Below are 22819 nucleotides of genomic sequence, written 5' to 3'. Positions count from 1 at the left end.
GAAAATTTCCGGAAGAGCCGGAAAAGCAGCTAAATGTGTAATAAATAAAGGAGATAAATAAGATAAATGTGTAAAATATCAACTGTCTTTATAAACTGCTACTGTTACAGAGAGATAACATTAATGTAACATTGCAGCAGCACTTAATGTAAATGTTTCTTATGTGTAAAGAACATATAAAATATTTGTTTTAAAGTTACCTGCTGTAGTGTTTAAAATTACATAGTTAACAAATACTTTGTGATTGAAAGTACAAGTCTTATTGTGTTGGATATTTTCAATAAATAAAAAAGACATTTCTACTGAAGACTGAATTAGGCAGATTCAGGGTTTATGCACATTTTGACTAATACATTTCCATAACTTTTATAGATGTTTGTGATTACTGCAAAAGCATATGTATTTTTTTTTTTTAAAGAATATAAAAATGGCCTGATATTTTAAAACAACTTAAAGGTTTTGACTTTCTGAGCCTCAATGCAGAGCAAAAACAGAAACATTTACATTCACTGTAGAGATTTCCATTGATTTCCAGACCTGGAAATTTTTTAATTAAAAAATCTGAAGAGAGACTGAATTTAAAGTCAGTGGATTTCACAATATTCATGATTCATCAGAAAATAAGGTAAAAATGGGAGCAGTTTCAAAAGGTGCTATTGGGTACCTTATTTACCCTTAAAGGTGCATATTAGTACTTGAAGGTATATTAATATCTAAAGTGTACGTATTAGTACCTAAATTCATATAGCACTATTTGAAAGTGTGCCGCCCCGGTGACAGCTTTTGTACCTTTTTTTTGTGACAGTTACTGTATTGCTCTAAAATGGAAAAAAAATTAAACCATAAAAAAATTTTAACTTACCAGTCAGACTCATCCAATACAAACAGAACAAAACAAACATGTGAAGCATTTTCTTCATTCGTTCAGCATCTGCTTTAATAAAACTATCTGCTGAAATCATTCAAGCGTATATGAATCCTCCCACAAGAATTTGACCCTCCTGTTCACTCGCTGCATTTGCACACTTACTTAAAAAAGTATCCAGTAACGTAATCCAAGCACCACAATATGAAAGTAATGTAATCTGATTACTTTTGGTTTCCTTCAAGTCACATATGTAAATAAACCATTGTGATTTTAAAATTGTGTATATTTATTCAGTTCTCAATTTTAGTCTGAAAAAAAGTACAAAGTTCAAATCGTGTCTGATCTCTCTGTGCTAGTTTTAGTGTCGTTCAGTCAAACTGAAACCTGCTGCGGTGGTTTTTCTTCAGAAATGTGGTTTGAGCTGGACGAACATCTTGAAGAGATAGTGTATTCAGATCAGGTGTGACAGTGTTCGTTTGTAGGTGATGAGTTTCTTCCTGCTTCTTTGAACTGAAACATGAGAAACTGCATTTGACACAGAGACAGAAACACAATCATCATATTTAACACTGACATTCACAAGTTTAATCTGAAAGTTGTTATTATTATTATTTTGTTTTTTAAGTTAATATATGGGTCAATGACGTGACAGGTCAGTTTTTGTCCAAAGGCCTTAAAAATAATAAAAAACAAAGATATGACATCCAAAGTATGTAAGGTAGTGCAACAAGATCTCTTTTATTGAATCCAAAAGGTTTTAATTATATTTTGCTACATATAAAAGGTATTTTAAAGATTTTGAAGTGTCAAAAGGTCATTCGGTTTAACCGTCCAAAGGCCAATACAGCCATTTCATTAGTGATTAAAATATCTTAAAATGTAATAAATGTATATATTTTTTATTCTGGCATGATTTTATAACATCATATATTAACATAGTGCGAAAGGGTATTAAAATTATGTGTAGAAGTCGTTTCTTTGTTATGAGAGAGAATATCCGGAAAAATGAATTTCATTGATGTCATTCGGAGTAACCAATATAAAGGGACCATTTTGGATCAAGTCATGCGTTCAATATCATGTGACCGGATGTGACATCATTCAGATACCTGCAAAGGACCACGTGGTCGTGAAGCAAAGTAACTAACTCTCTCTTAACTATTTGAAAAATTCATTTTCACTTGCTCATACCCATGTCCCAAAACATCAGGTCATTCGGTACAACCGCTATAAAACATGGAAAATGTTGCAATATTTTAAAAACTTGTACTAAATATAAAATGTTTGATTGTCATTTGCTAGCTAGCTAGCAATCTAACTAGCTAGCTAGCTATCAGCCTGTTAGCATTGTTTGAAAATATCGTCATTCGGAAGCAGGATACCCAGGGCTCGGTTTACACCTATCGCCTTTTCTAGCCACCATAGGCAGGCTAAGGGAACTCATATTAATGTTAACAAACCTCATAAAGTGAATTTTTCATGCCATGGAACCTTTAAATTAACCCCTGCTGTTAGATTTAACCACCATTATGTAGAGGAAAATTGAATGCTGTTTCACATTTGTAACTATTCAGTTGTAGTGTTATAGGCCTACCAGTGTTATGTTTCACCAGTGACACTTTTATTGGAGGCTTGTGATCTAGACTAATGATCATAAAATTCTTCTAAAAGTTTATTTTACAGACTTTAAGTCTACCACTTTTTTTCACAAAACGTTTGCTCTCTAGAAACCATGTCAGTTTGGGTTGAAATTCTTTGAAGTTCAAGTATTAGCATTATAAACACTGAATTAATACCAATATATGAAATTAGGGACATGCATCAGAAAAAATGACAATAAATAAATAAATAACAGGAATATAACTTGACAGTAAACTGTTTTTGCAGTGTTGTCTTATATAAATGTCCGTTAAAGCAAGACTATGGAGAAAAAAAAACAGCCATTGTGTCCAAAAGTGGCAATTATGGGATAACAGACACAGCAATGCATCATGTTCTATAAGATCATTTTTGTAGCGTGATCCAGGGGATTAAAACGTACAATATAGGCCTATATTTCAGACCGGAGTAATAGTAACTAGTAATAGTAATTGTAAATGTGTAAAGCTATAATTTAAGTTTATAGAAATAATAAAGTAGGCTGAAACTACCTCAACTCTGTGCTTAAAGGGACAGTTCACCCAAAAATGAAAATTATTCCAAGATTTACTCACCCTCAAGCCATCCTATGTGTATATGATCTTCTTTCAGACGAACACAATCCAAGATATATTTAAAAATATTCTTAGTCCTCCAAAGTTTATAATGGTTGTGAATGGGGGGCCAAATTCTGAAGACAGAAAAAATGCATCCATCCATAAAAAAAAAAATGAATCCATACGACTCCAGAGGGAGAATAAAGGCCTTTTGAAGCGAAGGAATGTGTTTTTGTATGAAAAATATCCATATTTAAAACATTATATATTCAAACAGAATGCGCAAGTCGCCTTGCGCCAAATGACGCGATGTATGACGCAGAATGTAGGAGTAGTGAAAGCTTAGACGCCTCTCGCGGTTCAAACAAATACGGCTGGGCAACAAACCAAGCTCCTCTTATATCGAAATCCTCTGACATTTCTCTTTAAAATTTCTTGTTTTAAACTTCTAATTCGTGACTAGTGTTTTGTTTTGCTTTCTCCTCTGCTCCTCCGTGTTCATCATTGCGTCATCATGTCAGGTCAAAGGTTTCTCTTCCGCCCAAATTGAAGTGCGCAGTATGCGTACGGTCATCCGCCAGAAGCTCGTTATTTGAATTTATAAAGTTTTAAATATGGATATTTTTCTTACAAAAGCGCATCCCTTTGCTTCAAAAGGCCTTTATTATCCCTCTGGAGTCGTATGGATTCATTTTTTTATTGATGGATGTATTTCTTCTGTCTTCAGAATTTGGCCCCCCATTCACAACCATTATAAACCTTGGGGGACTAAGAATATTTTTAAATATATCTCCGATTGTGTTCATCTGAAAGAAGATGGTCATATACACATAGGATGGCTTGAGGGTGAGTAAATAATGGGATAATTTTCATTTTTGGGTGAACTACCCCTTTAATGGTTGGATTCCACAACTGATAACATAAAACACAAGACAATACAACATTTACTGTAGATGTCATGAAAAATTTACTGATGACTTAATTTGAGAAATTTTCTATTGCGCTTCTGATCTGGCTGTGAGATTCGCCGATTTTGGGTGACTTAGCCTATCTTTCGTTGTCATTCTGTCTGTTTCTGTGTATCTGTGCTGTGGTCCATTTGGCATTTTCACACCAAAATGGCGACCGCGCTACCGAAGCACCACCTGGTGGCTGTTACCCAAAAAAGCATCAGCATCTTGGCTTCTCTTTGGTCAAGCTTCACCCCAACAGACCAAACTAAGTAAGAAATGTGATTGAGAAGATAGCACTTTTTATTGAATTTTGAAGGATTTGTTTCATGAACCAATCCCATTTGTCACAGAATAGATCACAGCCTTGGAACAAAATGTGTTGTTACTCAGTTATAACAGCGCTGTTATAATACTGAAAAAAAATACGTCTGTTAGCAGCGTTTCTCCCTTTTTTTACTCATCAAAACTGATGAAAACGAAAGAAATCTATAACCATCAAACAATTGCATGATGTTACAAATATTACAACAGGGAATACACATTGACTTATTCTTAAAATGACCAAATTTATACATTGGATATATTTTAAAAATAACAAAAACAAGGTCTTGAGATGATCTTAATATCAATCTCAATATTAATACTATAGACTGCAGGAGTTTACTATAAAATGATCACAGATGGATCTGGTAAAGACTGAATCATCTTCTCATGCTGACAGACATATACTCCACACGACTGTACTCTTCAGCTCTCTGTTAAAACACACAAGAGATAGTCAAATATTTTAAATGGAAAAAACATTCAGTGGTTTTCGGAAAAAAATATGATCAATTATTAAACTAGTAATATTAGCATGAACTGTGCAGACTTAAAGGTACAGTATGCAAGTTTTGTAACTAGAGGTCGCTTATTCAAAACAATAACAATCAGATTTACTGTAGATCTCTTAAAGGAACACTCCACTTTTTTTGAAAATAGGCTCATTTTCCAACTCCCCTAGAGTTAAACAGTTGAGTTTTACGGTTTTCGAATCCATTCAGCCAATCTCCGGGTCTGGCGGAACCACTTTTAGCATAGCTTAGCATAGTTCATTGAATCTGATTAGACCGTTAGCATATCGTTAAAAAAATGACCAAAGAGTTTCAATATTTTTCCTATTTAAAACTCGACTCTTCTGTAGTTACATCGTGTACTAAGACCGTTGGTCACGATGTAACTACAGAAGAGTCAAGTTTTAAATTCAGATTTCAGTAATTACTGCATAAATAAAATAAAATCTACCGCAAGTTTTATATACACTACCATATACTCTACGCTACCATAAGTTTTAGAATGGCAAAATTTTTAATGTTTTTAAAACAAGCCTTTTCTACTCACCAAGGCTGCGTTTATTTGCTCAAAGACACACAAAAACAATAATATTGTATTTTTTTTACTATTTAAAATACCTGTTTTCTATGTGAATATATTGTAAAATATAATTTATTTCTGTGATCAAAGCTGAATTTTCAGCATCATTCCTCCAGTCTTCAGTGTCGCATGATCCTTCAGAAATCATTCTGATATGATGATTTGATGCTCAACAAAGATTTCTGATTATTATCAATGTTGAAAACAGTAATTTTTTTGTACATTTTTTAGGGTTCTTTGATGAATAGAAAGTTCAAATGAACAGCATTTATCTGAAATAGAAACTTTGGTAATATTATGTCTTTATTGTGATTTTTCTTATAAATCTCACCAATTTATGTGTGTTTCTTTCGTAGAGCATTGGATTATGAAACAGAACGGCTGAAGTTTTCTCATCTTCACAAATCTGAACTGTTTGAACAACAGGAAGAGATTAAACCACAAAACATTATTATTAGCGCTGTCAAAGTTGAAGTGTTACTGCACACAGTTAAATATATTTGATGCTGTAGTTTGAAAAAGTGGCATTAACAAATTTAATATGGCATTATTACTTTTTTTCTTACTCACTACTAGCAGAGTAAAACAGTAAATACTAAATCTGATTTTGTGTGTGAGACGAGAAAAGACCAAAAACCAACAACCACACACATTAGTTAGGAACTAAATGGCATTACCTACATGAATTATGTTACATTATAATATAACCTATCAACTGATTCATGCATTTACTGTAGATTATTAACGTGTTCTATAAAAATAATAATAATAATAATTATTATTATTATTATTTATTTGTATTATATGGTTAAAAGCAATAACACTTGCCTGGTTGGTCTGTTTTTCTACATTTTCCGCAGATACAGAAGATCCTGAACAGAGTTATAATCAACAGAGATCCAGCAGAGATCAACACTATCAGAGAGACTGAGACTGGAGGAACTGAAGGAGAGAGGAAAAGAGTCATTAATGTGGTTGAATCAGTCTGATCTAGAACAGAAGACAGAGATCAGGTCAGTAAATAATCACATATATCAGCTCTGTCGTACCTGCACATGTGTGATGTTGAGTGATGTCCAGATGTCTTGTTTGGTTAGTGAATGAATTGTTCAGCACACAGCTGTAGGTGTTTTTATCCTGATATTCCACCTCCAGAGGTAGAGAGAGACTAATGCTGAGATCAGACGCACTGATGCTGGACAATAAACTGTTTCCTTTGTACCAGGAGAGAGTCACATGACTCACATTCACAGCTGAACACACCAATGAACAATTTGATGATGAAGAACATTGTGAAGAGTTACTGCTGATGACAGGAACAGGCAGACGAGCTGAAAGACATCAGAAAATAAAAGGAATACAGATAAATCATAAAAAAAATGCTTGGTTTAATGCACTGAGTTGCTGTAAAATTACAGTATATAATGGGACTGCATGTTTTACTATCTATGTGTGCCTTGGCTACCTTGCTGACCGGTTTAACATAAGTTTCACCTGCTTTGGTGCAAATGAAAGTGAGAATAGGAGATGCAACAGCAAGACAACCCACAAAAAGGGAATGATTTTGCAGGTGGAGGCCATAGACAACTGTTCTCTCCTTGTTCTTCCTCACTGATTTGTCTTTAGTTTTGTGTTTTGTTAGGGTCCTTGTCACTGTCTGTAGCATGAGGCAGTACCTGCAACACAATCAGGTTGCACAGGCAGTCCCGCTCCTCCAGGATGGCACATCCATACGTGCCGTCGCAAACAGGTTTGCTGTGTCTCTCAGCACAGTTTCAACAGCATAGAGGAGATACCAGGAGACAGACCGTTACACGAGGAGAGCTGGACAGGGACGTAGAAGGGCAATAACCCAGCAGCAGGACCGGTATCTGCTCCTTTGTGTGAGGAGGAACAGGAGGAGCACTGCCAGAGCCCTACAAAATGACCTCAAGCAGGATACTGGTGTACACATTTCTGACCAAACAGTCAGAAATGGACTTCATGAGGGTGGCATGAGGGCCTGACGTCCTCTAGTGGGACCTGTGCTCACTGTTCAACGCCGTGCAGCTCGATTGGCACCAGAATTGGCAAGTTGCCTTTGGTGCCCCGTTCTCTTCACAGATTAATTTTAACAACCTATCGGCTCTAAAGCAAGTGGGGGTTCCTCCGGTTTCATCAGCTGCTCCTCGTATGTTGAAATCAGCACTTTTCAACGCGCTCTTTGTCAATAACGAGGCTGTGATGTTATCTGACATTATTACAGAAGAAAAATTGGACCTTGTGTGTTTAATGGAAACCTAGCACAAAGAGTCCGATGGTCTTCTCTTTAATGAACTTACTCCTGCTGGATATGGATCATTTGATCTCCCGCGATCCTCTGGTAGAGGTGGGGTATCGTTGTGCTGTATAATCACCAACTCAGCATGAGCCCCGTGGACGTTCCTCAGTTATTTTAAAGTATTGCCTGTATAATTGTATGTTTTGTTTAATCTTTTTGTGAAGCGCTTTGAGATGCTACTTTTTAAAGGCGCCATAGAAAATAAAGTTTATTATTATTATTATAAAACAAGAGCAGTTAACTACTGTAATATTAGCAGTGTTCTGCTGTTGATTAATGGTCATTTGAAAGAAAATGATCCAGCATACATTTGGTCCAGTGGACTGTTATATAATGACCGTTTGTGAGTGTTTGTCATCTGTACCAAAATCTTAAATTACTTTAAAATTAATTTATGATCTCTACTCACCATAGACAGAAACATTGAATGTTTTTGATGTCAGATCCACTCCCCTTATCTCTAGTTGATAAACTCCAGCATGTTCAGCTCTGGTGTTTGTGATGGTCAGAGATCCAGTTTGATCGTCTAGCTTCAGTCTGTCTCTGAATCTCCCATCAGTGCCGTTATATGTGATGAACAATCCATAATTTCTACTGATTTCAGCTATAACATGCTTTTCAGCTCCATATTTCCACAGTATATTGTCGCCTTTCTGTATTTCAGTATCATCAATGTATAAAGTGACAGAATCTCCCTCCATTACTGACAGTATTTTATTTGTTTCAGCAGCAAACACACCTGGAGAACAGATTTTACACAGATTAATACATCTGATGGTTTACAAAGCCTGAAATCAGCTGTAGATTGTGTTTACATGTGAAGTTGAGAACATCCAGAATAGCAACAGAAACACAAACTAAATGAAAGTTGAGATATATGAACAGACAAACACTTAGATCTGGTTGCATCACTTCATTTTAAGCACAAATCAACATATCAGGGGTTATAATTCTTACTTTTGATTAATTATAAGTCTCATCTATGATTCATTTTGGCCACCATGGATTTACAATTGTAATTAAACATCAATAATGTTAATATTAAATTTCCTTTTTGACTGACAACCGGAAAATTTCCAGAAGAGCCGGAAAAGCAGCTAAATGTGTAATAAAGGAGATAAATGAGATAAATGTGTAAAATATCAACTGTCTTTATAAACTGCTACTGTTACAGAGAGATAATATTAATGTAACATTGCAGCAGCACTTAATGTAAATGTTTCTTATGTGTAAAGAATATATAAAATATTTGTTTTAAAGTTATCTGCTGTAGTGTTTAAAATTACATAGTTAACAAATACTTTGTGATTGAAAGTACAAGTCTTATTGTGTTGGATATTTTCAATAAATAAAAAAGACATTTCTACTGAAGACTGAATTAGGCAGATTCAGGGTTTATGCGCATTTTGACTAATACATTTCCATAACTTTTATAGATGTTTGTGATTACTGCAAAAGCATATGTATTTTTTTTTTAAAGAATATAAAAATGGCCTGATATTTTAAAACAACTTAATGGTTTTGACTTTCTAAGCCTCAATGCAGAGCAAAAACAGAAACATTTACATTCACTGTAGAGATTTCCATTGATTTCCAGACCTGGAAATTTCAATTAAAAAATCTAAAGAGAGACTGAATTTAAAGTTAGTGGATTTCACAATATTCATGATTCATCAGAAAATAAGGTAAAAATGGGAGCAGTTTCAAAAGGTGCTATTGGGTACCTTATTTACCCTTAAAGGTGCATATTAGTACTTGAAGGTATATTAATTAAGGTATATTAATATTTAAAGTGTACGTATTAGTACCTAAATTCATATAGTACTATTAGAAAGTGTGCTGCCCCGGTGACAGGTTTTGGACCTTTTTTTTTTTTTTTTTTTGTGACTGCAGTTACTGTATTGCGCTAAAATGGAAAAATATTTTAACTTACCAGTCAGGCTCATCCAGTACAAACAGAACAAAACAAACATGTGAAGCATTTTCTTCATTCGTTCAGCATCTGCTTTAATAAAACTATCTGCTGAAATCATTCAAGCTGGTGTGAATCCTCCCACAAGAGTTTGACCCTCCTGTTCACTCGCTGCATTTGCACACTTACTTAAAAAAGTATCCAGTGACGTAATCCAAGCACCACAATATGAAAGTAATGTAATCTGATTACTTTTGGTTTCCTTCAAGTCACATATGTAAATAAACCATTGTGATTTTAAAATTGTGTATATTTATTCAGTTCTCAGTTTTAGTCTTTGAAAAAAAAGTACAAAGTTCAAATCGTGTCTGATCTCTCTGTGCTAGTTTTAGTGTCGTTCAGTCAAACTGAAACCTGCTGCGGTGGTTTTTCTTCAGAAATGTGGTTTGAGCTGGACGAACATCTTGAAGAGATAGTGTATTCAGATCAGGTGTGACTGTGTTCGGGTTGTAGGTGATGAGTTTCTTCCTGATTCTTTGAACTGAAACATGAGAAACTGCATTTGACACAGAGACAGAAACACAATCATCATATTTAACACTGACATTCACAAGTTTAATCTGAAAGTTATTATTATTATTTTGTTTTTTAAGTTAATATATGGGTCAATGACATGACAGGTCAGTTTTTGTCCAAAGGCCTTAATAATAATAAAGAACAAAGATATGACATCCAAAGTATGTAAGGTAGTGCAACAAGATCTCTTTTATTGAATCCAAAAGGTTTTAATTATATTTTGCTACATATAAAGGTATTTTAAAAGATTTTGAAGTGTCAAAAGGTCATTCGGTTTAACCGTCCAAAGGCCAATACAGCCATTTCATTAGTGATTAAAATATCTTAAAATGTAATAAATGTATGTATTTTTTATTCTGGCATGATTTTATAACATCATATATTAACATAGTGCGAAATGGTATTAAAATTATGTGTAGAAGTCGTTGCTTTGCTATGAGAGAGAATATCCGGAAAAATGAATTTCATTGATGTCATTCAGAGTAACCAATATAAAGGGACCGTTTTGGATCAAGTCATGCGTTCAATATCATGTGACAGGATGTGACATCATTCAGACACCTGCAAAGGACCACATGGTTGTGAAGCAAAGTAACTAACTCTCTCTTAACTACTTGAAAAATTCATGTTTTCACTTGCTCATACGCATGTCCCAAAACATCAGGTCATTCGGTACAACCGCTATAAAACATGGAAAATGTTGTAATATTTTAAAAACTCATTTTATTCATTACGCTCCGAATCTTCCTGAAGCAGTGTTTTGAAATCGGCCATCACTAAATAATTCATTATTTTGTTTTTTTTGGCACACCAAAAATATTCTCGTCGCTTTATAATATTAATATTGAACCACTGTACTCACATGAACTGATTTAAATATGTTTTTAGTACCTTTATGGATCTTGAGAGAGGAAATGCCATTGCTCCCTATGTAGGCCTCATGGAGCCATCGGATTTAAACAAAAATATCTCAATTTGCGTTCCGAAGATCAACGAAGGTCTTACGGGTGTAAAACGGCACAAGGGTGAGTAATTAATGACAGAATTTTCATTTTTGGGTGAACTAACACTTTAATATTCCAAAAGAAGTGAAGTCTTATTTTAAACACTAGATGGCGCTCACTAGCACTTTTTCAATTGAATTAACCCCTGCTGTTAGATTCAACTACACCATTATGTAGAGGAAAATTGATTGTTTCTACATTTGTAACTATTCAGCTGTAGTGTTGTAGACCTACCAGTGTTATGTTTCACCAGTGACACTTTTGTGGAGGCTTTTAATATGGACTATGTGTTTTTCATATGTAAATCACTAGACTAGTGATCATCAAATTCTTTTAACAGTTTATTTTACAGACTTTAAGTTTACCACTTTTTTTCACAACACCTTTGCTCTCTAGAAACAATGTCAGTTTGGGTTAAAATTCTTCGAATTACTGAATTAATACCAATATATGAAATTAGGGACATGCATCAGAAAAATGGACAAATATATATATATATAGTACAAGGAATATAACTTGATAGTAAACTGTTTTTGCAGTGTTGTCTTATATTAATGTCATTTTGTCATGTGTATCTGTTGTTCATTTGGCATTTCACCCCAAAATGGCGGCCGCTCTACCGAAGCGCCTCCTAGTGGCTGTTACCAAAAAAGCATCAGAGTTGGCCTCTTAGCTTCTCTTTGGTCAAGCTTCACCACAACAAAGACCAAACTAAGTAAAAACTGCGATTGAGAAGTGGTGGATCCAAAATGGTCAATATTTATACATTTTTATTCAGATTTCATGTTAATCATTTATGGCTTATGATTATCACATTATCTTTGATTTCATATATTCAGGTACTCCTACTCCATATATTAATCCTCATCATATTTTCAAGTATTTACTCTTTATTGTGCTCATTTATGGTTATTCTTCATTGTATCTTCTTTTATCTTTAAGAGTATGCTTGCTATATTCAATTGTTCTTCAAGTGTTTCAGCGGGACAAGTTATATTGGCACATTTGTGGCTATATTGGATGCCTTCCAAAAACTGCAGAAGCAATGAAGTTTTCAGAATTTGTTGCTCATTTGAACTTGATGTACCTTTGAATAATGCAAGATCTCTTAAAGGTGTCAAAACAAGACCTTCTGTATCTAATCTCATCTATCTTTTGACATTTGACCAGTCACTCTGACCTAGCCGTTAACTATGACATATGATATAAGTCTGTTTGACCTTTTCTTATTATACCAAAACATAAGTTTAAGGGGGTGTAAGTACGTTTCCTGCAGTCGTTGCTCTTATTTTGCTCTTCACTTCCTTTCTACTTAATGCATTTTGCTTCTCCTTCTACCTCTTCTCCTTTCATTCTGCGGAGATCTTCTTTCGTTCTTCCTTTCTCTATGCTCTGATCTTCACTCTTCATCTGTTATACAATACTTTGGATTTTCTTATAAACTATTATTTACTTGATTAATTTGTTTGTCTCTATAATTTTACATTTTTACTTACTAAATTTGTTATTCCTTATTCAAATTTGATCTCTGACATAATCATTGCTGGACTACCTGGATCTCATTGGATCAGTTTTTGCATCAAGAAGATAGCACTTTTTATTGAATTTTGAAGTATTTGTTTCATGAACCAGTCCCACTTGTCACAGAACAGATCACAGCCTTGGACAAAATGTGTTGTTACTCAGTTTTGGATAACAGTGCTGTTAATACTGAAAAAATTGTCTGTTAGCAGCGTTTCTCCCTTTTTTTACACACCAAAACTGATGAAAACTAAAGAAATTTTTTAACCATCAAACAAATGCATGATGTCACAAATATTACAACAGTGAATCATACATTGATTTATTCTTAAAATGACTAAATTTATACAATGAATATATTAAAAAGACAAAAACAAGGTCTTGAGATGATCTTAATATCAATCTCAATATTAATACTATAGACTGCAGGAGTTTACTATAAAATGGTCACAGATGGATCTGGTAAAGACTGAATCATCTTCTCATGCTGACAGACATACTCCACGTGACTGTACTCTTCAGCTCTCTGTTAAAACATCACACAAGAGATAGTCAAATATTTTAAATGGAAAAAACATTCAGTGGTTTTTGCAAAAAAATATGATCAAATATTAAACTAGTAATATTAGCATGAACTGTGCAGACTTAAAGGTACAGTATGCAAGTTTTGTCACTAGAGGTCGCTTATTCAAAACAATAACAATCAGATTTACTGTAGATCTCTTAAACAATTCAGATTTCAATAATTACTGTATAAATAAAATAAAATCTACCACAAGTTTTATATACACTACCATATACTCTACGCTACCATAAGTTTTAGAATGGCAAAATTTTTAATGTTTTTAAAACAAGCCTTTTCTACTCACCAAGGCTGCGTTTATTTGCTCAAAGACACACAAAAACAATAATATTGTATTTTTTTTACTATTTAAAATACCTGTTTTCTATGTGAATATATTGTAAAATATTATTTATTCCTGTGATCAAAGCTGAATTTTCAGCATCATTCCTCCAGTCTTCAGTGTCACATGATCCTTCAGAAATCATTCTGATATGATGATTTGCTGCTCAACAAAGATTTCTGATTATTATCAATGTTGAAAACAGTACATTTTTTGTACATTTTTTAGGGTTCTTTGATGAATAGAAAGTTCAAATGAACAGCATTTATCTGAAATAGAAACTTTTGTAATATTATGTCTTTATTGTGATTTTTCTTGTAAATAAATCTTACTGATTTATGTATGTTTCTTTCGTAGAGCGTTGAATGATGAAACAGAACGGCTGAAGTTTTCTCATCTTCACAAATCTGAACTGTTTGAACAACAGGAAGAGATTAAACCACAAAACATTATTATTAGCTCTGTCAAAGTTGAAGTGTTACTGCACACAGTTAAATATATTTGATGCTGTAGTTTTAAAAAGTGGCATTAACAAATTTAATATGGCATTATTACTTTTTTCTTACTCACTACTAGCAGAGTAAAACAGTAAATACTAAATCATTATACTGAAGTTTTTGTGTGTGAGACAAGAAAAGACCAAAAACCAACAACCACACACATTATTTAGGAACTAAATGGCATTACTTGAATTATATTACATTATAATATAACCTGAATCATGTATTTACTATAGATTATTAATGTGTTCTATAATAACAATTATTATTATTATTTATTTGTATTATTTGGTAAAAAGCAGTAACACTTGCCTAGTTGGTCTGTTTTTCTACATTTTCCGCAGATGCAGAAGATCCCGAACAGAGATATAATCAACAGAGATCCAGCAGAGATCAACACTATCAGAGACACTGAGACTGGAGGAACTGAAGGAGAGGAAAAGAGAGACAGTCATTAATGTAAGTGAATCTGTCAGTTTGATCTACAACAGAAGACAGAGATCATTATATCAGCGCTGTTGTACCTGCACATGTGTGACAGAGTTGAGTGATGTCCAGATGTTGAGTCTGGTTGCTGATGGGATTGTTCAGCACACAGCTGTAGGTGTTGTTATCCTGATATTCCACCTCCAGAGGTAGAGAGAGACTGATGCTGAGATCAGACACACTGATGCTGGACAATAAACTGTTTCCTTTGTACCAGGAGAGAGTCACATGACTCACATTCACAGCTGAACACACCAATGAACAATTTGAAGATAATGATGAAGAAGAACATTGTGAAGAGTTACTGCTGATGACAGGAACAGGCAGACGAGCTGAAAGACATCAGAGAAATAGACGAATACAAACTGATCTAATAAAAATGCTTGTTTCTTCACTACTGTGAAAGATGCATCTACAGACAGTTATGAATATGAGATAAGTTATTGGTACATTTTCATGCTTAATGCTAAAACAAATCTTTATATTCATACTAAAGATTTTAGAGTTTGGTAAACAGCATAATTTCTTACAGTTTCATGGTTAAAGATAACTTTATAATGTGAATTCACAGTGAATCAAGAGCATTGTTCTGCTGTGGATTCACAGTCATTTGTAAGAAAATGATCCATCGTGCTTTGATGTCACAGTACATTTCTGATTACAGTAATTAATTGTAAAATAATACTCTTTAATCCTGTAAATTCCTGTTTGTCATCTCACACACTAAAATCGTAAATCATTTTAAAATTAAAATAGTTCCAGTAAAATAAAACAAGAATATGTGAACGTTTGGACAGATGATCTCTACTCACCATAGACAGAAACACTGAATGTTTTTGATGATTGTTTCACTCCAATTATCTGTAGTTTATAAACTCCAGTATGTTCAGTTGTGATGTTTGTGATGGTCAGAGATCCAGTTTGATCGTCCAGCTTCAGTCTGTCTCTGAATCTCTCATCAGTACCATTATATGTGTTGAAGGTTTGATTCTTTTTCTTTATTTTAGCTATGAGAGAGTTTTCAGCTCCAAATGTCCACAGTATGTAGTCATCTTCATGTATTTCAGTAGGATCAGTGTATAAAGTGACAGAATCTCCCTCCATCACTGACACTGAATCACCAAACACACCTGATGAACAAACACATTTTATACAGGTTAAAGCTTCTGACAGTTTACAGAATTGAAGAACAGCAGCACAGACACAAGACAAAAAGAAAGGTGAGACATACACACAGACCCCCCTCCCCTGTTTTTCATTTATTAACATCAGAAATCCAACACAGATTAACAAATCTGGGATTATAATTCTAACCTGTTACTAAAATTTTAATCTACGGCTCATTTTGTCCACCATAGATTCGCAATTGTAATTAAAAAGCAACAATGTTAATATTACTTTTTGACTGACTACCAGAAAGTTTCTCTCTGACATCAGTAGCTCTTGCTAAACTAAAGAAAATAAATATGAAAAATGCTAAATGTCTTTATAAACCGCTACTGTTACAGAGAGAGAATTAATTCAAGCAAAGAAAACATTGCAGGATCGCCTGAAAATATCGTATTTGTAAAGAATATATACATAAATAATAAATAATTCTTATATAATTTACTAAATAAATAAACAAATCTTAAAGTAAAATGAGGATCAAAATGATTGTTATAATGTAAGTCTGCAATTTTTAAATAAAGTTTGGTGCAGCATTATTATTAAATAAACCTCAATTTAATCTAGATTTAAGATTAATCGTTACTGATACAATACATCCCTAAACTCTAACTTGTTTTAAAGTGATCTGATCAGAGCTTTAGATCAGTAGATGGAACAGACTGAATCCGTCTCTAATGATCTCAGAGTCTCTGCGCATTTCAACTAAATACTTTTTCATAACTTTTGTAGATCTCTCAGAAGTATATATAGTTTATTTTTGAGCAAATATAAAAATGGCCTGATTTTTGAAAGCAACTGGAAGGTTTTGACTTCTGATTTGTCTCAATGAGCTTCATGACCTTTCCAGATCTGTAAATTTCAATTTAAAATTCTGAACAGACACTGAATTTAAAGTTAGTGGATTTCACTGTATTCATGGTTCATTTAATGCATAACAGCAGATGAAAAAAATCTAATTTAAACAGTATACTGTCATAAAATAAGGTTCAAATAAGGTTCAGTGGGGCCGAACCCTTTCAAAAAGTACACCTTATGCAATATTTATTCATAAACGGTGCATATTAATATCTTAAAGGTATATATTAGTACCTAAATTGTATGTATTAGTCTGTGAATGGTACACATAAGTACACTTTGAAAGTGTGCCGCCCCAGTGACAGCTTTTGTACCTTTACTTTTTGAGTGTGCAGCAGCCACTGTGAAATGGAAAAAATAAACCATAAAAAATGCTTTTATAACTTACCAGTCAGACTCCAGCAGCACAGACAGAGCAAAACCAACATGTGAAGCATTTTCTACAGCGGTTCAGTGTGTGGTCTCATGAAACTATCCTCTGAAAAAACTCAAGCTGTTGTGAATCCTCCCACGACAGAGTTGGACCCTCCTGTTCACTCGCTGCATTTGAATATAATGTTATAATTCTTCTGTTATTAAGTCTGTTCTTAATGAGTGAAAATATTCTATATCTTTATCATTTAGCAGTTTTTGAAAAGTAGTGTGTTAAATTGCTAAAAGCATATCTGTATGATTTTAAAGTTGTTGTGTATGTTTATTCAGTTCTCAGTTTTAGTAATGAAGGACAAAAACAATGCACAAAGTTAAAACTGTGCATGATCTCATTCAAGCTTCTGAGTGAAACCTGCTGCTGTTGTTTTCTTTCTTTCTTTCTAAATGTGGTTTGATCTGTTGGGTGGGTGGATAGCGTGTGTGTGAGTGTGTATTGAGAGCAGGTGTGACAGTGTTAGTTTGTAGGCGTAGAGTTTCTGAACAGCTTCGAACTTTAATCCACAGAAACATCATGAGAAACAACATTTGACACAGAGACAGAAAAACAATGATTAAAGGCACAAATTTCCAAAAAACCACTACAACATTGTTATATATTTTGTTGACTTGTACTTATCCCAGATGTTTTCAAGAATGTTTAAATCCAGAGAAATAAGCAGTTTTAACCAGCACCGTGTCTGTGCGTTGCCTATCATAACTGTGTTACCCTCGATTTCCGGTTTTATTTTGTAGAAACGATGAAAACACCAAAGACGCTTTAATATATTTTGTGTTTTATTAGACACATGAAGATAGTAGAAGTAGAAGTAGAATACCAGTAGAAGATTGATTCGTCACGGCATGACCTCTTGGCTGAATTAAAAGAATTATATTTTTGCAGTAAAGTCGAGTAGGTTGTATATTTTTACATTTTGAATGCATTACTATATGTTATATGTTGAATTCATGTTTATAAAAAAGACGCTGTAGACCGTGACGTCATATCACAACAATTGCAGCATCCAATGAAATTTCGCACGTTCAAATATACTATGTGATGATCATTATACAGACAAAAACACAATCACACACTGATCTACATCTGACTCACCGCTGAAATGATACAAACACTCAATATAAATTAGTAATAAACGATTTATGTGTGTTTCTTTCGTAGAGTGTTGAATGATGAAACAGAACAGCTGAAGTTTTCTTATCTTCACAAATCTGAACTGCTTGAACAACAGGAAGAGATTAAACCACAAAACTCAACTAGATCTTTTACAACATATGTGTTTTATTAGTGCTGTCAAAGTTGAAGTGTTACTGAACACAATTAAATATGACTGATTCTGCAGTTTTAAAATGAAATAACCAAACTGAATCTGACATTATAACTTTTTTCACACACCCACTACTAACAGAATAAAATATAATACAGAATCAGTTTTTGTGTGTGTGAGACAGATAAAGAGCTGCTCAGAGTAGATCAATGCAAAAAACAATAACCACTCACATTATTTAGGTACTAAATGCGTTATCTACTTAAATTATATTAAATCATAAAATGGGTCATTAATAGAGTAGATTTTTTAAGTGTGCTATTATTTTTACTATAATTATTATTTGTTATAACATGTTAAAAGCCGTAGGTAACGCTTGCTTTCTTGATCAGTTTTTTATTTTTCCTGCAGATGCAGAAGATCCCAAACAGAGTTATAATTATCACAGATCCAGCAGAGATCAACACTATCAGAGAGATGCTATCTCTATCATATATAGAGTCTGGAGGAGATGAAGGAGAGGAAAAGAGAGACAGTCATTAATGTGAGTGAATCTGTTGGTCTGATCTACAACAGAAGACAGAGATCAGGTCAGTAAATAATCACATATATCAGCTTTGTCGTACCTGCACATGTGTGACAGAGTTGAGTGATGTCCAGATGTTGAGTCTGGTTGTTGATGGGATTGTTCAGCACACAGCTGTAGGTGTTTTTATCCTGATATTCCACCTCCAGAGGTAGAGAGAGACTGATGCTGAGATCAGACACACTGATGCTGGACAATAAACTGTTTCCTTTGTACCAGGAGAGAGTCACAACACTATACACACCGATAAACAATATGAACAGGCATTAGCCTTATGGTGACTTATTATTATTATTATTATTATTTGTATTTTAGCTCTTCCTCTGTAAGAACTACAGCATCTATTTATAGCACAAAAGTAGAAATGCAATTTCTGCCTTGGACACTAGAGAGCGACGATGTGTTTGTGCTGCATTTGTCAACATGTCCAGAAGAATATATTGAGGCTACTTAGTGTACACCACTATACAACACATTTGATATTACATTTTTTATTTATGTAAAAAGAAGAGAGAGATGAAAGAGCATAGTGGGTTCATTTAATAAAGTTTGTAAATTTCCATGTTAAACTAAAAAGTACTAATACAGAGCAACAAAATTTCAGACATCATAACTTAAAAAAAAATAGATGTGATCAAACAATGTGAAAGCAAAACAGATCCTGCTAGAGAATAAATTTGTGAACAAAAAAGTTTGAGTCAGGACCCGTATAGATACAACAGGTCTATTTCATCATCGTTTTTTTTGGATATTTTCATACACAGGCTCCTTCTTCGATTTCTGCAAGGAAACACAAACTCAGTCAGTAATCTGCTGATGCGACCACAATGAAAATTAACTGCAGAACAACCTTTAAAATGATACCTTATTAAAGTGTCTGTAAAATACTTTTTAGCTTATAATAGCAAAGATGAAGAACTATAGCCTGTGTTGCTGTAACTGCATCAGGCAAAAATGGATGTACGACTGATGTACACTCAATAGCTAGAGAGTACCCATAATGCACTGTGAGAGACCAGAAGAACAGACAAGGAAGATTTCATTTTACAAACTGCTGGACCATGGCTTACAGCATAATAGAATACAGGTATGAATTCCTTTTTTATTGATTATTAAATTTTTTAATTAATGTTTATACATATTTTCCATGACAGATTTGAGCATAATTGATCATTTTCTTAATAAAGATATTTTTATTGTATATTTTTATTTATTTATTTTGTAATTTCATGCAAAGGTAATATAATGCTGTCACATGTCTGTTCAGTTCAGTTTAGTTTCATTATCATGGACATTCAGTTTGTTTTTCATTCATCACATGTGTTTCTTTGTTCTATTTTCCCGCCACTCATCAGTCACCATGGACACTAGCTAATCATCACAGCTGTTCATCATTTGAGTTAAACATCTGTGTATTTAAGTTCCTCCTTTTCCTCTGTTCAGTGTGGTGGTAAATAAAAGAGTGTGATTAAAGAAGGACGAGCCCATCACGACTCTGCTCCTCTGGCTTCTCTGTTGAAAAAAAAAAAAAAAAAAAAAAACAGCATGTGCTGGTAAAGAATGTTTTGAAGCATGGTAGCTGGTTTATGCCGGTCCTTAGTTGGTCACGAGCTGGTTATAAGCTGGTCCTGAGCTGGAGCTAGTTGCTTAGGATCAGCTTAGGACCAGCTTAGGACATGCACTTGACCAACTTAAACCAGCTAAGGACCAACTAAGGACCAAATTAAACCAGCTGCCATGCTTTAAAACATGCAAAACCTAACCAACAAATGCTGTTTTTTTTGCTCCCTGACCACATCAAACACAGTCTCGTCTACCTTTTAAACCCGTTTCTAGATTAAACTCTCTTTCTTCCGGGGAACACAGTTTAGAATGTATGGAATGATAGTAAGTATATAGTTATTGTATGGAAAAAAAGATGCAGTGAAAGTGAATGGTGACTAAAACTTATCATTCTGCAGAAGAAACTTATGTGGCATTGAGTAGGGTGAGTAAATTATGGCAGTTTTTTTTAATGGACTAATCATTTAATGTAATAATTTATCAATAATATTTTTTTTTTCTTCATGGAAAAAGATACAGTATGTTTCTGAGTGCTAATACATTTTGATTTGTGCAAATTAATTTACAGGTGCAAACAGTATTTTTTTTCGGTAATAATAAAGACCCAAGACTGGTCACCCACATCTGCACACTGACTGTCTGATTGCAAGCAAAACTTCAATCTGCAAATGTCATCCAGACAGACTGACTTACCATTTTTCGTGCTTTACAAAGTGCTGAATCAATTCTGTTTTCCTTTCGTTTCTGGACTGTATTAATAATCACAGTTGGGTTAACATGGAAACGTTTTTAATCTTGTATCACAATTTGTGCTTTAATAAAGATAAATATATCAACATATGCATTATTGATCGCTCTCCTGACCTTTTCTACACTTCCTGCAGATGCAGAAGATGCTCAATGCAACTACAATCAACAGAGATCCGGCAGCAGCAGCAGAGATCAACACTATCAGAGAGATGCTATCTCTATCATATATAGAGTCTGGAGGAGATGAAAGAGAGTAAAAGAGAGACAGTCATTAATGTAAGTGAATGTATCACTCTGATCTACAACAGAAGACTATTGAGCTAAGATCAATAAATAAAAATAAAATAATACCACCACAAACGTAGACCTACCTGCACATGTGTGACAGAGTTGAGTGATGTCCAGATGTTGAGTCTGGTTGCTGATGGGATTGTTCAGCACACAGCTGTAGGTGTTTTTATCCTGATATTCCACCTCCAGAGGTAGAGAGAGACTGATGCTGAGATCAGACACACTGATGCTGGACAATAAACTGTTTCCTTTGTACCAGGAGAGAGTCACATGACTCACATTCACAGCTGAACACAACAATGAACAATTTGATGATGATGATGATGAACATTGTGAAGAGTTACTGCTGATGACAGGAACAGGCAGACGAGCTGAGAAACAGCAGAGAATAAACAGTCTGGGTAAATCTAGTCAGCAGTCTCATTTTCATGGTGTCTTATTTTGAAACAGTCTGGTTTCAGTACAAGTTAAGCTCAATCTACAGCATTTGTGGCATAATATTAATTACCACAAAACATAATTTCCATTCATCCCCACTTTTGTTTAAAAAAAAGATGCAAAAATCTGTTTCTGTGAGCCACTTCAAATGGAAGTGAATGGGGCCGATCCGTAATCGCTAAAATACTGTTTCAATAGTACAGCTACAAGACAAAATCATGTGAACATGATTTAACAGCTCTGTTGCCTTAGTATCATAATGTCATAAACCCGAATAAATGTTAAGTGCTTTCATAAAACTATAAGCTTTACATTTCTGCTTTTAAAAAAAATATGATTCTGATGATTTTGATTGTTTCTGTACATTATTGATTAAGCCTAATTTGTACCAAATATTCCTTTAACAGACCAAGAAAATTTGATGGACTGAACAAATTAGCTTTTTACTCACCATATACAGAAACACTAAATGTTTTTGATGTAATTGTTCCTCCACTTATCTTTACTTCATAGAGTCCAGCATGTTCAGTTCTGGTGTCTGTGATGGTCAGAGATCCAGTTTGATCGTCCAGCTTCAGTCTGTCTCTGAATCTCCCATCAGGACCATCACTGTATGTGAAAAAGATTTGCTTCTGTTTCTTCATTTTAGCTATTTGAGACTTTTCTGCTCCAAAATTCCACAGTATGTCTTCATCTTCATGTATTTCAGTAAGATCAGTGTATAAAGTGACAGAATCTCCCTCCATCACTGACACTGAATCTCCAAACACACCTGATGAACAGGGACAGTAATTACACAATGTGCGTCTTCTGCTGGTC

At 34.1% G+C, this 22819-nt stretch overlaps 3 protein-coding genes and 2 long non-coding RNA genes across 6 annotated transcripts in view; 3 read left to right on the top strand and 2 right to left on the bottom strand.

Annotated features, from left to right (window-relative positions):
* The window catches only part of LOC127520214 (uncharacterized), a 253678-nt gene that overhangs the window by 18758 nt on the left and 212101 nt on the right, over positions 1–22819 (top strand). The window lies entirely within an intron of this gene.
* LOC127519921 (uncharacterized) lies at positions 215–13970 on the top strand. The gene is made up of 2 exons (XR_007931975.1): positions 215–1350; positions 10175–13970. It is a non-coding gene; the product is annotated as an uncharacterized LOC127519921 (long non-coding RNA).
* Positions 4328–10287, bottom strand: LOC127519811 (uncharacterized). The gene is made up of 6 exons (XM_051907420.1): positions 9683–10287; positions 8159–8488; positions 6479–6760; positions 6258–6371; positions 5761–5840; positions 4328–4771 (listed from the first exon to the last, which is right to left on the bottom strand). Exons 1-6 carry the CDS (start codon positions 9780–9782, stop codon positions 4718–4720), a joined length of 960 nt encoding a protein of 319 aa, XP_051763380.1. The 5' UTR covers positions 9783–10287; the 3' UTR covers positions 4328–4717.
* On the bottom strand, positions 11996–17450 carry LOC127519810 (SLAM family member 9-like). Its single transcript, XM_051907419.1, has 5 exons — positions 17067–17450; positions 15466–15783; positions 14692–14985; positions 14480–14593; positions 11996–14079 (listed from the first exon to the last, which is right to left on the bottom strand). The coding sequence occupies exons 1-5, from the start codon at positions 17113–17115 to the stop codon at positions 13892–13894; spliced, it is 963 nt and encodes a 320-aa protein (XP_051763379.1). The 5' UTR covers positions 17116–17450; the 3' UTR covers positions 11996–13891.
* LOC127519901 (uncharacterized) lies at positions 14512–21623 on the top strand. 2 transcript variants are annotated; one of them, XR_007931951.1, is made up of 4 exons: positions 14512–14626; positions 15810–15873; positions 18784–18962; positions 21406–21623. It is a non-coding gene; the product is annotated as an uncharacterized LOC127519901 (long non-coding RNA). The 2 variants fall into 2 exon arrangements; XR_007931950.1 differs by lacking the exon at positions 15810–15873 and having other exon boundaries at positions 21406–21613.

Source organism: Ctenopharyngodon idella, chromosome 10 (assembly GCF_019924925.1).
Source record: "Ctenopharyngodon idella isolate HZGC_01 chromosome 10, HZGC01, whole genome shotgun sequence".
Classification (NCBI taxonomy): Eukaryota; Metazoa; Chordata; class Actinopteri; order Cypriniformes; family Xenocyprididae; genus Ctenopharyngodon; species Ctenopharyngodon idella.
The sequence above is the reverse complement of the archived record's forward strand: the minus strand, read 5'-3'. Positions and strand labels throughout refer to the sequence as shown.

Coding starts and splice junctions, on each gene's coding strand:
- LOC127519810 (XM_051907419.1), bottom strand. CDS start 17,115: ATGCTTCACATGTTGGTTTTGCTCTGTCTGTGCTGCTGGAGTCTGACT. Junction 15,784..17,066: donor GTGCTGCTGGAGTCTGACTG/GTAAGTTATAAA, acceptor TTTGTTCATCAG/GTGTGTTTGGTGATTCAGTG. Junction 14,594..14,691: donor ACTCTGTCACACATGTGCAG/GTACAACAGCGC, acceptor CCTCTCCTTCAG/TTCCTCCAGTCTCAGTGTCT.
- LOC127519811 (XM_051907420.1), bottom strand. CDS start 9,782: ATGATTTCAGCAGATAGTTTTATTAAAGCAGATGCTGAACGAATGAAG. Junction 8,489..9,682: donor GTACTGGATGAGCCTGACTG/GTAAGTTAAAAT, acceptor TCTGTTCTCCAG/GTGTGTTTGCTGCTGAAACA. Junction 6,372..6,478: donor TCAACATCACACATGTGCAG/GTACGACAGAGC, acceptor TCTCTCCTTCAG/TTCCTCCAGTCTCAGTCTCT.